This window comes from Curcuma longa, chromosome 6 (genome assembly GCF_044706935.1).
Source record: "Curcuma longa cultivar G26 ecotype Majalengka, Jawa Barat chromosome 6, ITB_CL_G26_1.1, whole genome shotgun sequence".
NCBI lineage: Eukaryota > Viridiplantae > Streptophyta > Magnoliopsida > Zingiberales > Zingiberaceae > Curcuma > Curcuma longa.
In genome coordinates this window covers 9,273,270-9,290,816 of record NC_133866.1, presented here as the reverse complement: position 1 = coordinate 9,290,816, position 17,547 = coordinate 9,273,270, and the positions used below count along the sequence as shown (strand labels likewise).

General features: G+C 41.3%; 2 protein-coding genes and 1 long non-coding RNA gene across 4 annotated transcripts; 2 read left to right on the top strand and 1 right to left on the bottom strand.

The window, feature by feature from the left end:
* Positions 1–3,876: 3,876 nt before the first annotated feature.
* Positions 3,877–5,260, bottom strand: LOC141830363 (uncharacterized). Its single transcript, XR_012601974.1, has 5 exons — positions 4,999–5,260; positions 4,822–4,886; positions 4,603–4,650; positions 4,300–4,353; positions 3,877–4,140 (listed from the first exon to the last, which is right to left on the bottom strand). It is a non-coding gene; the product is annotated as an uncharacterized LOC141830363 (long non-coding RNA).
* Positions 5,261–6,306: 1,046 nt separating this feature from the next.
* On the top strand, positions 6,307–7,561 carry LOC141830675 (transcription factor DIVARICATA-like). Of its 2 annotated transcripts, XM_074718094.1 has the most exons (3): positions 6,307–6,361; positions 6,456–6,961; positions 7,045–7,561. In XM_074718094.1, exons 2-3 carry the CDS (start codon positions 6,582–6,584, stop codon positions 7,358–7,360), a joined length of 696 nt encoding a protein of 231 aa, XP_074574195.1. In that variant the 5' UTR covers positions 6,307–6,361; positions 6,456–6,581; the 3' UTR covers positions 7,361–7,561. The 2 variants fall into 2 exon arrangements, with proteins under 2 accessions (XP_074574195.1, XP_074574194.1); XM_074718093.1 differs by lacking the exon at positions 6,307–6,361 and having other exon boundaries at positions 6,389–6,961.
* Positions 7,562–12,560: 4,999 nt separating this feature from the next.
* On the top strand, positions 12,561–16,708 carry LOC141830677 (non-specific phospholipase C1-like). The gene is given in 4 exon segments (XM_074718097.1): positions 12,561–12,978; positions 12,980–13,784; positions 15,472–15,645; positions 16,139–16,708. Coding segments are annotated over 4 exon segments (1,644 nt in total). The 5' UTR covers positions 12,561–12,633; the 3' UTR covers positions 16,459–16,708.
* The last annotated feature ends 839 nt before the right edge of the window (positions 16,709–17,547 follow it).

The window sequence follows — 17,547 nt, the reverse complement described above, 5'->3', positions numbered from 1 at the left end:
TTGATACGCCGCGCGACTCCTCTGCGCGACGCTTCCGCGATTCTGAGCTGGCATCGCGCGGTTCCTGCCGACGTGGCTGGCAGCGTGGCGAAGCGAAAACCCTAAAATGGCATCGAAATTTATTCGCGCCTTGCTCGTCCCGCTCTCCTCCCTCCGCTCTCTGCTCTCGTCCCGTCCCTCTCTCGTCGCTTTGCTCGCTCTCTCCGCCATCGCGTCCGGCGCTCTCCTCGCCGTCTTGAACGAGTCCGGCCCGCTCTTCTCCCTCCGCTCTCTGCTCTCATCCGGCCGTCCGGCGCTCTCCTCGCCGTCTTGAACGAGTCCGGCCGTTCGGCACTCTCCTCGCCGTCTTGAACGAGTCCGGCCATCCGCACTCTCCTCGCCGTCGTCGCTGCTGTGCTCAGAGGCCTCTGCTCTCCTCGTCGTCGTCGCCGTCTTGAACGAAGTTGCGGCCACTTCCGGGTTGCGCGTCCGGTTCGGTCCTCGCCGTCTTGAACGAAGCTGCGCCGCGGGAAGACGCCGCTGCCGCCGCCCGATCTGTGCCATCCGTCGCCGCCGCCTCCTTCGCCGCGGGAAGATAGTTTTTGAGTCCAATCCGTCGCCGCCGCCCGATCTGTGCCGCTGCCGCCGCCTCTCCGTAAACCCTAAACCCATCACGCTGCCCTCGCGGTCATGCACGCCGCCCAGAAGCGAAGAGGTCACAGTGCTAACCCTTTTTTTTTCTGTGTGTGTGTTTGTTACTATCTTGAGTTGCATTATTTGCATCTTGATTGATGCTATGTATGATCTGGTCCCTGTTGCAAGGAGCTCCAAGAACACAATGATCCGGCCACCTGTTGCAAGGAGCTCGATGATGAAGCCCTGAATAGGAAGAGCAGTGACAATCTATCTGTGGTCTTAGTGTTCTTCCAAACTAAGCCACCCCCAATCCTAACTGCTCGAAGGCCTCTAGTCCACAGTAGACTTGAATACTTGCTTGTAGTTATATGGTTTGTTTAACTGCTCTGCAGCAAGCCCTTTGATTGTTGGAACAGAAACAACTTGTAATTATGCAATTTTTTCCTCAAATGTCCTGTCCTTAGAATAAAAATTGGGCACCTGTTAATCTTTATACCGAAAGCTTCAAACTAGCAGTTATAATGTAGTACAATTATTCTAAGCTTCACAAATAAATACTTGTCTACCAAGCCTATGTTCTCTAAAATCACCATGATGTTTAATTGTTCTAGTGTTGTTTGCTTATCATCATCCATTTTGTATAGCAGCCACACCTAGCTTTATGTCTTCGATTTTTCTTATCATCCATTTTGTTTGCTTATCATCATCCATTTTGTAATTTGCTATCTATGATTTACTTTAAATTTGTAAAAATTGTGAAATGGATCATAATTGTGTCAGTTTCATTATGTTTGACGTATACTTTTGCACACTAAGTCATGCTTTTACTATTTTACTATTTTCTAGATGCATATCTGTACTAGATGCATATCTGAATCATGCTTTTACTAGATGCATATCTGTATCATGCATATCTGTACCATTTTACTTTGTCTACTTCCCATATAGACATCCTTATGATGCTGCTTTGTTTTCCTATTTTCTCACTCAAGTTTAACATTTAGTTTTATGAACATTTTTTTTATTACTTCTAATGATTTTATGAATTACTTTTCACTTGTATTTTTTTTTGCATAACCAGGTCCTATGGTACAAGATTATCCACATGTGGCTAGAGCAAAACATTCCTTCTCTTATCTGGTAATTACTGTTTTATAGTGCAATTCCACCTTGATCTTTTCTGATCATATCCTTGGCATGCTACTATTGCTGCAGGGAGAAGATGCTTTATATTTTGACACCAGAGGATGCCCTCATCCCCGTCTTGACAGATCTTTTCCAGTTTCCATCTCAAGGTTTGCACATCTAACCTCAGTAACTTCATCAATCTGAGCAACCTATCCTTTTTTTTTTTAAATGTTGATGTTTTGTTTTGGTTAGCTATGGCGCAATCATCTGAGCAACCTATGCTTTAGTTTCTTGTTTGTTGTTTGATTACTTTCATATTGACAATAATGTGTATTGCTTCAAAAACTATATTTATTTAATTACACCTGACGCCTATGCATTCTTCTTTTTCTTCCATGGAATCATGGAGCTCCTCCACCAAATAGAAGCAGTATGTATTCTAGATGTAAGCTTCATTACCAAATCGTAATGCAATCATCTTTCCCGGCCCTTATGTACATGCTTCTTCCCTTGTTTTTTATTGTAAATTTACTTTCTGCAGATAGATATGGTTGATCATCGCCTAGCATTGAAGAATTCAAGTTTCAGCCATCGCATCACCTTCTACAGCTTTCCATCTTTGCTGATAAATTTGGAAGCTTCCTAGCTAGTCTTGTCATGAACCCTCTGAAGGTGAACCATTCTGTTCAATTTTACATTTCCAAGATTTGCTATTGTTCAATTTATCATAGCAAGAACTAATCTTGGATGCGTGTGCAGGTTGGAGATGAATCATATGAATCTTTCAATGCAGAAAAAAGTGGGATTCTTTCATCATTAGCCCAACGCGCAAAGGTATTAATATATCTTTGCTTATCTGATCTTCAGTCATAACCTTTTGCTGAGTTTACTTGCATCTAAGAGAAATAGAAATTGTATCTTCAGCAAGAACAATCCACAGAAAAGTGGCAGTGTGGTAATACATTGCTTGTCGATTAAAATTCTCAGTTTTTTCTTTTCTTGCAGGCCTTAGAGGATGCATTTATCAGCTTAGAAGCTGTTAAATGCAACAAGGCTGAGGGTGCAATGTATCTATTCCCTCGTCTGCATCTACCGAGCAAGGCAATTGAAGCTGCCAAAGCAGTCAATGCAGCACCAAATGCTTTCTATGCTTGCTGCCTTCTTGATGCTACTGGCATTGTCGTCGTACTTGGATCTGGATTCGGGCAGGTGAGTCTACTTCTAATTCTGTTTGCGAATGTTTCTCTTTGGAGTGTTGGTAGCCTGAGACGTAAATTTTCTTTTATCCATCTCGAAAAGGTCCCTGGAACATCATATAAGGTGCACAATCCTGCCACAAGAAGATAAGATCCCAGACATCATCTCCAGGCTGAGTGCATTTCATGAATCATTCATAAGAGGAGTTCTGCGATTGAGCCGCGACCACTGCCACTACTGCAACAGTCGGCCGTCTTCATGCTCTGATTTTTGAGGAACTATTCAGTTTTATCATCGTCTTGTTGAAATAAAACTCATCGTCCATTCATGTATTCCCTTCATTGGATGGCAATAGTATGTTATTTAAGTTTTTTTTGTTTCAGAAAATACAATAAAAAAAAGATTGTGAGAGAGATTTGTGGATATTATACTGGATCCAACTATTAGTTCTGTAGTATCATTGAATTCTGAAATGGAATTGATATTATATAAAATAGTTTATACAAACAGCAATTAAATCTTATCTTGTCAAGTGAGATTGGTATAATCCTCATATTGTCTAATTGAGACATATATTAGACATCTAAGTATACATTCTTATCATCCTAAATGCGTTTTTTACAATTTCCTTTCAATAGGTATAATTTTAATCCGGTTAATTTTAAAAGTGACTGATTTGAGCATATTTGAGCAGCTAAAGGTGGTAATACTGCAAAAAAAAAATTCATCAAGAGTTAATAACAAACATATTTGAGCAAATAGGTAAACCCCCTCTTTGGGAGATATCTAAAAGCTATAAATGGAAACTTCAATTGCTGAACATTTTCATATACAAAATGGATCACCCAAGATGACTTTTTTCTTATTTCCACATTAGTATCACACCAGCATTCGCAACAAACTAATCGATATGAATGGAGGGGGGAAAACAAAATATAACGAATTGACAATGTTTGCCAGATGCTATTCGACAACACAAATGGTAGAATGACTCGCTATAGTTTAAGACCGTAAACGAATCGCTGTGGACAAACAGATGAGAATTAAGATCACAAGCCTGCTGAAACCAATCCATGCAAGGTGATGATACCAATCACAACATTGTGGGCATCAACAACAAGTTGCACGGCAAAAGGGGGTGATTCCATCCTCTCCATTGCCTCGACAGCTATAGCTTCTGGGCTGATTGATCTCGGGTTCCTGTTTCAGAACTTCTTTAATCAGCATTGTAAAGCAACACATTAGAACAGTCATCGATAAAAGAAGATAATATCCATATAAGCAGCTAAAGGGATAATAATTCTGAAACTTGAGAAAAATATCATGCAATATTCAAGAACATTAGAGAAGAGAAAATACCTGTTGCACATCTCACCATCTGTGAGGTTGAAGATGGCTGCACCATAGTTAAATCTGCAACAGTATGGAAATTACTAATAAATTAGATTTTCTGTTTGCACCAGCCCCATTCATTGAAGGTTCCATCAAGCTTTTGGACCATGAAGCTATCAATTTCAATCTGCTCAGTTGGATACTGGAAAAGAAATAGCAGTTGTATGTTTTCTGAACTGTTGGTACCAGAAGCATCTCATTCACTACTCTATCTCAGGATAACTTCAATTATACTTCAGGCCACAAAAAATAACATTGTTTATCACTCACCTTCCCAATCAGAGCTGGTCCGATAATAGCATTTACATTTGCAACAGCCTAGAGCAAGACATCCAAAATATACAATCAGTTAATTTTCCCCAAAATGCAACCAAAATGTGAAAGGGTTTCTTGTTCTATTTGCATATATCTAGTCTGCCTATATACGATATAAGAAAAGCATATCTGGACAATGTTATAACTCTATAATTGAAAAGAAAGATACTAAACCTTGAGAACACCCTTGCCAAGATAATCTGATCCTCCATCTCTTAGCTCTAGAGCTTCATATACACCTAAACCACCATTAAAGGAAAGAAGACTTTGTAAACAATAAAGCAATGAACTCTGATCACACATATTAAAAAAAAATGAAGGCGTCAAAACATTTTTCTTCCCATGACCCGCGATTTTGGGGCGGGGAGGCGATTTTGGGGATTTAGTGTTAGCAAACCCTAAAACCTAGATCAAGGCGACGGGACGTGGCGACGGTGGCGATCGGGATGGGTAGGCGACGCCGGCGATGAGCTCTCTCAGGACGAGAGGCGACGGCGTCGTCAGCCCTCTCGTAGAGCTGCGAGATCGGCGGCGATGGGGGGCGACGAGAGGGAGAGGCGAGCAGAGGGCGCGACGGCGAGCAGAGGGAGAAGAGAGCAGAGCGCGGCGGGAGAAGGGAGCGCGGCGATCAGAGGAGAAGAGAGCAGAGAGAGAGGCGACCGGCGCAGAGCAAAGTAGAGGGAGGAGGGAGGAGGATCGCGATGGTTCTGGGAGAGGCGGCAACGAAAGGGGGAGGCACGATTTTTGTATTTCGGCCAGCTTTGCCACGGCGGACGCGATGACGCGGCGAGAAATTCTAAGCCACCTCAGCGTCGCGCAGGAGTCGCGCAGAGGGCGTCGCGCAGTACTATCACTCCTCTATATATATATATATATATATATATATATATATATATATATATATATATATATATATATATATATATATATATATATATATATATATATATATATATATATATATATATATATATATATATATATATATATATATATACAATATATATAAGAGCTTCTAAATTTTAAATATTTAAAATTCTAAATTAAAAAAAAAAAAATAAATAAATATTTTACACTAGTGTTCACCAACATAAAGTATGTCATATTATTTGTCCAATATATAAGTATATTTTGTTGCTTCATGTGAGTATTAATCACTAAAATAATACATATTTTTTATGGATAAAATTAAGGTGCAAAAAGTAATCTTTAAATAAATCACCACTCACTTTATTCAAAGATATCTTTATTCAATTTATAATTTATTTATATCAATTTATAATATTTTCAATGTGTTGGATGTTGAGAAGTCGATGAAAGATTGGATTGGGTGGTGATTGGTTGGGTGATTCAATATAAAATAGCTCAAGCTTAGGTAACACCATTAATTTATCTCTCTTAAATTTGCCAAAATTTATAAAATATCCTTCAAACTTTAGAAATTTCAAATTTTGAGAGTTCAACAAACAAGCCATTCAAATTACTATTTAGAAGAAATATAATATATATAATAACCTTTTTTAATTAAAAATCAACTATCTATGTCGAGGTTAAAACTAGTAAAATACGATATTTATATGTTTGAGGGTTTATTTACAAAATGAAATTCTGTAGGACATACGAATTAACAGTGACGATGGCGATGCTTGAAGATTAGCAGACGGTCGATGGCTCTGGATTCTTACATCAAAAAGAAGAAAGCGGCGGAAGAAAGGTCGCACCTTTCCTCGCTTCCTCTCTTGGTATCCACTTCTTCTCTCTTCCTTTCCCTTCTCGAGTTTGATTTTTTTTCCGCTTCTCAATTCCAGCTATCGATTCTTCTCCAACCTCGCTTCTTCCATCCAAGAACTCATCTTTTGGGTGAAGTAACTTCACTTTAGATTTTCGGGATCAATTTCTGATTTTGGGGGTTTCGGGCAGCGACGAGCACTTTGATGGATGTTCTTCCTCTGAAAGACGAGGAGGCGGCGCGTTTCTACGGCCCTAACTGGTTCGTTGCCCGTGAAGGCGGCGGGGGATGGAGTTGGACGGCGGAGGAGAACAAGCGATTCGAGGACGCCCTGGCAAAGTTCGACGGCGAGGCCCCCGACCGGTGGGCCAAGGTCGCATCTTTCGTCCCCGGGAAGACAGTTGGAGACGTTATAAACCATTACCGCGAATTGGTGTTCGACGTGAGCGAGATAGAAGCCGGGCGCGTGCCCTGCCCTGAAGGACGGAGGAACTCGCAGTGGGTCGGCGGGGGAAAGAGATCCGGTGCACGATCATCTGGCCATGAGAGGAAGAAGGGAGTCCCGTGGACTGAAGAGGAGCACAAGTAAGCTCAGTCCACTCAAGCTTCCTCTTCTTCCATTCACATATTTGACAGCAAAAATGCTAACTATATGCCAAATTCTTTAGGCTATTTTTGCTCGGTCTAAAGAAATATGGTAAAGGAGATTGGAGAAGCATATCACGGAAGTTGGTGATCACCAGGACCCCCACTCAAGTGGCTAGCCACGCACAAAAGTACTTTCTCAGGCTCAATTCAGGCAGCAAAGACAAGAGAAGGTCCAGCATTCACGACATCACCACGGTCGATTTGCCGGCTAATAAGCCCCCTTCACCATCACGTCAGTCATTTGCTACTGTAGCTTCGCAAGCAAGTTTGGCAATGGTGCTTAAATTGCCAGGGCAGTTACCACTTCATCCAGATCAACTGCTTAATTCGTTGTAGGGGGTTGAGTTCATGCAGTCACAAATTGGATTGTGAATGCCACATCCCCTAAATATATAGTAGTCGGAGTGTAGTTTACCTAGCCTTTGTTATTCTCCTGTGTACTCCCACCATTCAAGCTTGATTCTTACTTCCCTGTATATGTATTATGACACATCTTTTCGTCAGAATGATCGATCTGTTAGTGGATGTATAACTATGTTTAGGCTTCACTAAACCTTCATTGAACTAGTCGAAGCGTGATGTTTCGTAAGATCATGTCTGTGCCGGCCCGTCTCTTTCACAAAAGTAGACCAAGATCGTTCATCACTCCATGCTCTTTTTGACTGTGTTCTTCTGAAAGTATGCAGAGTGAATTGATCTATGAAAGTGAGAGTCGAATCAAGATCTTCTGATGCCAGTGAAATCTGAGCCACGAAGCTCGAGGGAAGTTCAAGTGTGGTCATTTGAACCATTGTTGATGTTGACTTTGCAACCACTGGCTCAGCATCTGATTCCATGTGCCTCTCTGATGTTGACGGAAGGAATAAACAAGGGAAGCATAGCCGATGATCATTTCGTCAGCTTGAGCATTTCCTGCAAATCCATTTGTTTGTGGTGTGGTCGGTGATGATAAACTGGCAGTTTACATGGATAATGAATGATACGATCCGAATTAAGTCTTGTTAAATCCAATGGAGGAATTCTGAGCGAAACTCATCAGCTAGATCGTAAAATTTAAAATCTTTTACATGTTGAACAGAGACAGGGGCAAGTCCCAAAACAGAGGGCGAAAGCTTTTCCATGCTATTTTTTTGTAAAAAAGGAAAAAGAAAAGAAAAACCTTGCCAAAAATGGTCGTCTCCTCCAACGCCAATCTCGAAGCACCCTCACACTCGAGCTTTGAGATTCATGCATCTCATAACGGAAGCAAAAGAGTTCAGAGAAGGTTCAGGCCTAACAGTAAGTTGCCGAAGCTTTCACACCTCAAAAGAAATGAAGCTGAACTTTAGAAGAGCATTACGTATCTCTGCTCAGTCTCAAAACTCTGCAGAGCCAGAGCTTTCACTCGCTTCCAGGATGACGAGATTCTTCCACCATGATGACTCCAAGCGCAAACCAGCCCACTTAGCGTTCCACTGCGACTTCCACTTTAGACTAGTGCTTTTCCAATCTGTTCTCAATAAATACGCACCAGTCGATCGATCGAGCTGCTGTGCCGTGGGAATCAGCTCCTGGTTGGCTGCAAACTTTGAAAATGCTGAATGGAAATGAGAAGCGCGGAGGCAGGGGCTCGTCTGGCGACTTGCTGCGCAGAGCTCGCTGCAGGGTGGCGAGGCTCTTCGGGTTTCTGGGAAGTAAAACCTCGAAGGTCCTGCACTTTGCGTCTGGAAGCAGAAGGTTGACGGCGTCGAGCGCGACGCACCTGGCGCCGGCTAGCGCTCCTGATGCGGATTGCGAACACCTGTCGGAGGCCATGGAAGACTGCATCAAGTTCCTCCACTCCTCGTCCAGGAAGGCGTGATACAGATCGTTAACTAGCTAGCACGGCAATTGATCTCAAGCTTCGATCTTGATTTAATTTGTAGCGTTTATTTTTTATATTAGCACCATACCATGCAATGTACATTTACAGTTTCCCCTGCCCCAGTGTTCCACCTACGTAGCAATTGCATTTTACATTGAGTGATCTTCCTGTGTAATTCCTAAACTGTAGGCCATTTAGGGTTTGAGATAGAGTCTCAGAAAGCTTATCAAGTGATTAGAAAATGGCGTTATGTGCAATGTCAACTCGCCATTTAGTGTTTTTCTCATCAATATTATATAGTTGGTTTATCCTTATGAACTCAAACGGAAAGTATCTTGTCTTTCTCTTTGATTGCAAATAATTGTTGTTACAGTGTTTTGATGCATCAGCAGAGTATAAGAACAGTGGATGAAGAAATCTAAATTTAATTATAAATTCATCATTTTACTATTTGGGTCAAATATTATGAATGGTCAAACTACCAGTCAACTAATAATCTGATATGTGCACACCCTCCGAAGATCAGTAATTATGAGGAGGATAAAAAGGTCTAAAAAATACTTCAACGGAGAATTAGAATGGCACCGAGAAGGATCTCGACAGGCCACTTGCTCAAGTTAGTTTTGCTCCTCGTGTCCAAAGCAGGAAGAAGAAAAAGAAGAAAACCAGAGAGGGAGTTTAGTAGAGTACCCGTGAAAAAGTGAGAGAGAGCCTTTTCTGTTTACCCTATAGGGTTTATATAGTTGTCAAAAGAAAATCTGCACATTGGACATACCTTCCTTTTCATCATTCCCATGCAAGCTAGCAAGGAACCAGATCCCACAACCATTAATTGGTAGCGTTTCCGCTAGGTGAACGTCACGTGTCTAATAGATGGCATAAAGAGGTTCAGACTTGATAACTACAAAATTGTTTCATAATTCACATGGTGTCCCATGTTTTGGAATATTCATAGTCGTTGTCCGTATGTGTTCTCAATGGGTTCTGTAGAGTGTCGGTTCAGTCCGAAGAGGTATAAGTAAGTGATCATCAATGTTAAGTGGCCTTGATAATAGACAGTGGTGGCGATTGGAGTCGAGACATTAAGGGTGTCAAGACCTAAGGCTGAGATAGTACCAGGATCTGAAGATCGAGATAGAGATGGTATTGAGATCCAAAATTGAGACAGTGAGGGTGATGATGTCGCCATCTAAGACCGAGACAGTGAGGATGCCGAGATCTAAGGTCGAGACAAAGATGATGTCGAAATCCGAGGCCAAGATTGTTAGTACCGATGGAATCAAAATATCTCCACAATGGCATGATATTGTCCACTTTGGGTCTAAGCCCTCATGGCTTTGTTCTTGAGCTCAATCCAAAAGACCTCATACCAATGGAAATACTTTTCATCCTTTTAAACTCATGATCTTTTCCATGTATTTTAGATATGAGACTATGTTTCCCCCTCAAACAAAGGACCATAGGCCCCCCTCAAACGGAAAGCCTCCATTTGATGTCAGAATCTTCGACTCACCAGGACTTCCTGCCCCTCGATTCAGGACTTCCTACTTAGCCGCAATTAGGACTTTCTGATCCGACTTACTAGGAGTTCTTGCCTAACTAGGACAATGACATGATATTATCCACTTTGGGCCTAAGCCCTCATGACTTTATTTTTGGGCTCAACCCAAAAGGTCTTATACCAATGGAGATATTTTTTATCCTTTTAAACTCATGATCTTTTCCATGTATTGTAGATGTGGGACTATATTTGCACCCTTGCAACCCAACAAAGACATTGAGAGGTGTCGAGACTTGAGGCTGAGATAAAGATGATGTCGGGATCCAAGGTTGAGATAGAAATGGTGTCGAGATCCGAGGCTAAGATAGAAATGGTGTCGACATCCAAGACTAAGACAGTAAGATGTCAAGATTCGAGGCCGAGACAGAGATAGTGCCAAAATATGAGGTTGAGATAGTGATGGTACCAAATGGTTCCGGGATCTAAGGCCAATACAGAGATGGTGCTGAGATCCAAGGTTGAGACAGAGATAATGTCGAGATCTAAGGCTGATATAGTGAGAGTGCCAAGATCCGAGACCGAGACAAAGATGGTGTCGAGATCCGAGGGTGAGACAATGAGGGTGCCGAGACTTGAGGCTGAGACAGAGATGGTTTCAGGATCTAAGACCGAGACAGAGATGGTTTCGGGATCCGAGGCTGAGACAAAGATACTGTCAAGATCTGAGATTGAGATAGTGAGGGTACTGAGATCTGAGATCAAAACAGAGATGATGTAGAGATTCGAGGCCGAGATAGTAAGGGTGCCGAAATCTAAGGCTGAGACAGAGATGGTGTCAAGATACCAAGATAAAAATAGTGTCAAAATTTATTGGCTGACTTGTATCCAAGCCAAATTCTATCACTTGGGATGAGTAGGTAGAGTGAGCTCAATCGGACCTGAACATCACTTGAACTAGGTTCAATTTCTTAGACCATATTTTATCTAGTTGACTTTGCCCGTCAGGTCAGCACGGTTATTGACCCCCAATTACCATATGGAGGTGGTAGGATTTGCCACATCACTTACCTAATTGATATATTGCCAATATGGATCTCCAAATTAATATAAAAAATTTAGACAAAATTAATACAACACAAGGAATAACTATGTGAAGAATTTATTTAAAAAAATCAATATTAAAGGATTACCATTTTGTTGAACTTAACCAAAATAAACTTTAAAAAAAATCAAAAACAAATTAGTAAATACACTAATCTAATTAGATTAATACTAAATCTATTTTACATTCTAAATCTAAATATTCCTCAATATCCGAAATATTCCCAACTTAAGCACTTGAAAAGATTTACTGTCCTACGAGAGAAGACTTTTAAAACTTAAGCTTTTTGTTTGTGTTACATTTCTAATATTTTTTATTAGCATAAAACTATAATTAAATCTCTATTATTTATAATTACATTTTCGAACCATATTCGGTGTATATTTCCTTAGTAATAATAGATAGCATGAAAAATTATAGCATGACACACTTAATGCATGGATGTGGGTCCCACTGCATGTCAATGGGACCCACTTGCATTGAGTGTGTCATGCTACAATTTTCATGATACCTATCATTACTCATATTTCCTTCGCTTCTACTGTCACTTCATTATGTTTTGTTTTGAGGTGTCTTTTTATATTGTTCCATTCAAGAATTATGTTCAAAGTTACTGACTTGTTATTCCATGCTAGGAACTTCAACCACCCCAACAGTTTCCTGGAAAGAGCCTTCGTTTTGCAGAGTTGTGCAATCCATCTTTGTTTTTTAACGTCGAAAGGCAAGGAATTCAAAGATGCTACATCCTCTTATTTTCCGAATTCTGAGATCCATGTCCACCGGGATATATTTGGAGTTTTCTTCATCAATTAGCGAATCACTTTCAACTTCGGCTCTGTCTTTATTCAGGATGCGCCGCTTTCATGGCTTCGTCAGCGTTTACAGTTGAATACTCTCGTGGACGACCCATTCAACGCCGGGCGGCGTAGCGTAACGCATGATTCAAGTGTTCATTTACTTCAAAGACAAAGGGCAAAGAGTACAAGATAAAGATAGTGACGTGGCGCCTGTTTCATCATTAGTTCATTACTATTATTCTCGTTCGCTCTTGTCCGCCAGCGTGCCGTGTCGTCTCCGGCTGTCTTTTTATTTGGCGTCGACGCACACCCACCGCCCTCGCGTCGTCCCGTTTCTCTCCCCCGCTCCGCCCTTGGGTTGGCAAAATGGATCTAGGGGCTCCGCCGTCGCGTCGGCGGCGCTTCCTCGCCGTCGCCCTCTTCTTCCTCTACCTGTTCGCCTCCTCCCATTGCATCGGGGCAGATAGATCGGTCGGCTGGAGGAAGAAGAGGCCCGCCAAGCACGAGATCAAGGGGCCGATCAAGACCGTCGTGGTGATCGTGATGGAGAATCGATCGTTCGATCACATGCTCGGCTGGCTCCGCTCCAAGGGCGGCCGGGACGACATCGACGGCCTCACTGGCCGCGAGTCGAACCTCGTCAACGCATCCGACCCTTCGTCTCCTGAGGTCTTTGTCTCCGACGGCGCCGCCTACGTCGACTCTGATCCTGGGCCACTCCTTCCAGGCCATCCGCGAGCAGATCTTTGGGTCCGAGGACACCTCGGCGTCGCCTGCCCCGATGAACGGGTTCGCCCAGCAGGCTGAGAGCATGGGCGAGGGCATGGCCGGTACCGTCATGCGCGGTTTCGCCCCTGAGTCGGTTCCTGTCTTCTCCAGCCTAGCGGAGGACTTTGCCGTGTTCGATAAGTGGTTCGCCTCCGTCCCGGCCTCTACCCAGCCCAACCGCTTCTACATCCACTCCGCCACATCCCACGGTGCCACCAGCAACGTGCGCCGGGACCTCATCCATGGCTTCCCTCAGAAGACCATCTTCGATTCCCTTGACGAGGAAGGGCTCAGCTTTGGCGTCTACTACCAGAACATTCCCGCCGTGCTTTTCTACAAGAGCCTGCGCAAGCTCAAACACCTTACCAAATTCCACAGCTACAAACTCGCCTTCAAGCAACACGCTAAGCTGGGCCGCCTGCCCAATTACGTCGTCATCGAGCAGCACTACTTCGACGTAAAGCTCTCCCCGGCCAACGACGACCACCCCTCCCACGACGTCGGCAGAGGACAGAGGCTTGTAAAGGAGATATATGAGACCCTTCGAGCGAGCCCGCAGTGGAATGAGACGGCCCTGCTCATCACCTACGATGAACATGGTGGGTTCTACGACCATGTGCCTACTCCTGTCACAGGAGTGCCCAATCCGGACGGCATCATTGGCCCCGACCCCTTCTATTTCAAGTTCGATAGGTTGGGGGTTAGGGTTCCTACTATCCTCATTTCCCCTTGGATCAAAAAGAGAACTGGTAAGTCACCTCTTTACAGAATTTTTAATTCTTTGCAAATTGATTTAGATAAATATGATGATTGTGGCATTCAAACCATGCTCACTGGTCATTTATACGTGTGTTTTGATTCTATATGCTATAGACTAGAATAGTATGTGCATAGTATTTTACAGATGACCTCACGGTTCTGATGCATCAATTGTCTACCTTCCCTAGAGTGTTTACAAGCCTCTGTACTGCATATTCTCTTCGATGTACAAACTACTTCAGGTCTTGACATAGAAAACTTGCAAAAAATAACAAAAAAGATAAGAAAAAAGAAAAAACATCTCAAAAAAATATATAAACTACATAAATAGATTGTAGATTGCAACAACCTAGACACCCCGAGCTTAAATCCAGGCATGTGATTGACCATCATGAGTTATTGAAGCTAAAAATGCCTATCATAAAATTTAACTGATTTGTTAGCTTTCCTAAATATACATGGTTATTTTGCATCAATGAAAGAAGCAACATGTAGAACCCAACTTGATATCAGCTGTGGACTCAGGAGGGTCTCGAGCAACTTAAAGCTTCATCCAAATTGTGTGAATTTGATTTGATGTGCACATCAGAGAGGACCTTGTTTTGACATATCTGAGGTGGTTGATCTTCCAGCCAGATAATTTCATTCCTTGGTGATGTATATGGCTTTGTAGAAAGTTTGTGGGGAAAGACTCGTTTGGGTATGCATATTCATGGTAAACAGAACATCCATGAAAATTTTCAGCTAAATCCTGTGAGGATAAGTGGATTATGATTTCTAGATTTAAAGTGAGCTTGAATCCTATTGGGTTTCTCACAGCACCTAGTGGTGGCTTTACTCTTGCTATGATCCATCCATACCCACTGATCCTCTTAGGAGTTGAAAGAAGTATGAACCCTGGTAATTACGTTAGTTGTAATTGGTTTGAGATCAATCATTTACCTTGTTGTTTCATCAATTATCATGTGGTAATTTTGCATTTTGATGTGTTTTATACAAGCAAACATCAAAGGCATCAAACTTCTAATTATGGGATCTATTGGTACCAAAGACATTATTTTAGTATTATCTCTTTTACAATCAGATAAATGAAGACATATGATGGATGATAACATCAAATTTAGAACTAGCAGAAAAGGAAGCTCTGTTGGGTGTTGGCTTGGTTTTGGGCAAAGGCAAACATGGCCGAGCCTCTTGGAGTGGACCTTTACTCTCAACAGACCTAGCATGGGTTCAATTGCTGGAAACCTTGTTTGAGGGTTTATAGCAGACATATGACGATTAGAATTTTGGTATATAAAAAGTTATCTTAAGGTGTAGCATTTTGGAGTTTAGGAGATGTGGTGCATTTGAATGTTGTGAGATATCATATGTTTAGAGAGGCAGGGTTTTCTTTTTGAATAGTAGTTCTTTTAAGAATATGTGGTTAGAACTTTTTTATGTTTGCTGATCTCATTTTTGTAATCTGCATATTTTTAGTTTACATGTTTTCACGGGTGTGTAAATGCAACATTTTGGTCCATTTCATTGTTTGATTGAATTCAGTTTTTCTGTGCTTATCCTGTAAATAACTATTATCCTAATGGACATGAGAAGTGCACCTGTTTCATAAATTACCCCCTGTCCACTCCTGTTACTTGTGGTGCCTTTACAAAGTACTACAATTTTTCCATGCAGTGATCCACAAACCTGAAGGGCCTTATCCAGATTCACAGTTTGAGCACTCTTCCATCCCTGCAACTGTAAAGAAACTATTCAATCTGAACTCCAATTATCTCACAAAGAGGGATGCTTGGGCTGGGACTTTTGAAGGCTACTTCAACCTCAAGGCACCACGAACTGATTGTCCAGGTATCCTTCTGTACAAGTTGTATGTTTATGAATTACAAGCACCAACAGTTGCAGGAGAAGCAAACGTGATAGTTTACCTTTCATGAACTTTGATACTCTTATATGAAGTGTTCTTAATATTAGAATGAGGCATTCTGCTTGTTTCATCAGTAGCAGACTGATGAGGATTCTCTTTGTCAGTTTGAATTTTGGCTACAATCTTAGTGGTAGCTATTAGCTATGGAGAGGAAATGCTCAATGTGAAACACACAAATGTATTCTGTGCACTATGGAAGAATTTAGTTTGGCACTGTTTCAGGAATATAAATTCCATTACAGCAACCAAAGCTATATATATACATGAAAATGCCACCACGTACAAGGGAAGACAGCTAAAATTCATCATCTCAGCTATCAAGCCTAAGTACAACGGATTTAGTAGAATGGAATTACATGCTTGATTTGCTACTTGTTTAGTTTTGATTCGGCTAATCTCCAATTGTTTTTCTCTCAGAGAAACTCCCTGAAGTCGAACTGCTCAGGCCTTTCAGTGCTAGGGAAGATAAAATTCTGTCAGAATTTCAGGTGGAGTTGATCCAACTTGCTTCTCAGCTTAATGGCGATCATGTGCTCAACACCTATCCGGACATTGGCAAGGGCATGACTGTCGGTGAAGCAAACAAATACGCCGAGGATGCAGTTGCAAGGTTTCTCGAAGCTGGCAGGGCTGCGCTGAGGGCTGGAGCAAATGAGTCTGCCATTGTCATGATGAGGCCTGCTTTAACTAGCAGAACCAGTGAGTGGCTGTCGGATGACGCCGTCCAAATCGTTTAATCCTCAACACGAAAATTGAATCGTAAGCCTTTTGTACACTTTGGTAGTTTGCCCTACTGTAGTAAATGATTGCTAAGGAAGTTTACATGCTAATGATGAATCTCACGGGATGAATCTTGCTCACACGGTGTTTACCTATGCCACGGATTCTTATGTAAAGGAAATTTTTAGGTAATTGCATGTACATGTTCTGTGTTTTGGATGAAACATCGATGGTTATTCAAGATTTTTATTGTCAGACATTTTTATATGAGATACACAAAAGTTGCTACTATTTTCCCAAAGGTACGTGTCTGCCATTTGAATGCAATTCTATATATTTGCTGTGGTATTTTTTTGTTACGTTTGGTTCTGATATATGAAAAATACAAATTATTAAAATACAGTAAAACAAAACCTGAATATATTTCCCTACTTATTTATTGAAATAACAAATTTGACTCATCAGGATAAATTCTTTTATATTAATATGAGAAATAATTAAGAAAGTTAAAGAGTATAATTATAATAAAATTGATACTGGACAATTTACTAAAGTGCACCTTTATATCTTTAAAACACATTAACCTTTCTTTTCCGAAGAGGATGATTTAAGATTTTATGAATTTTTACATTTACAGTAGAGAAAGCTTCAAGAACAAATCAATTCCAACAATTATTTAGCTCATTTATAAATAAATTGCACTGTCATACTGAATCACTCATGATGTTGGTTAATTCTTCAAGATTCATCTGTGCCTTTGAATTTATCTTAATGATGGGTGATAAATTTTCATAAGATAAAATTAATCCATTCCAAAAGTTAGATATTTAGATTATAAAAAAAAACTAAAATAAATATAAAGCTGGCAAGGCCTCGAAAGCAATCAAAGTTCACACTGCACCCACTATGTTCACAACCTTTGATTTAAAGAAGAGGAGAGTTCCTTCACTCTTCTTTCACCACGAAGATCCAAAAGGTTCTATCATTGAGGATCCCATGCATAATCGTCTTAACAGCAAGAAGAAGAAAGGTTTGGGATTCAAAAGTGTATCGTCCAGAAGTTTTAAAGTCGTCACGCCTCAACAACAAAAGCTTTAATCAATTTG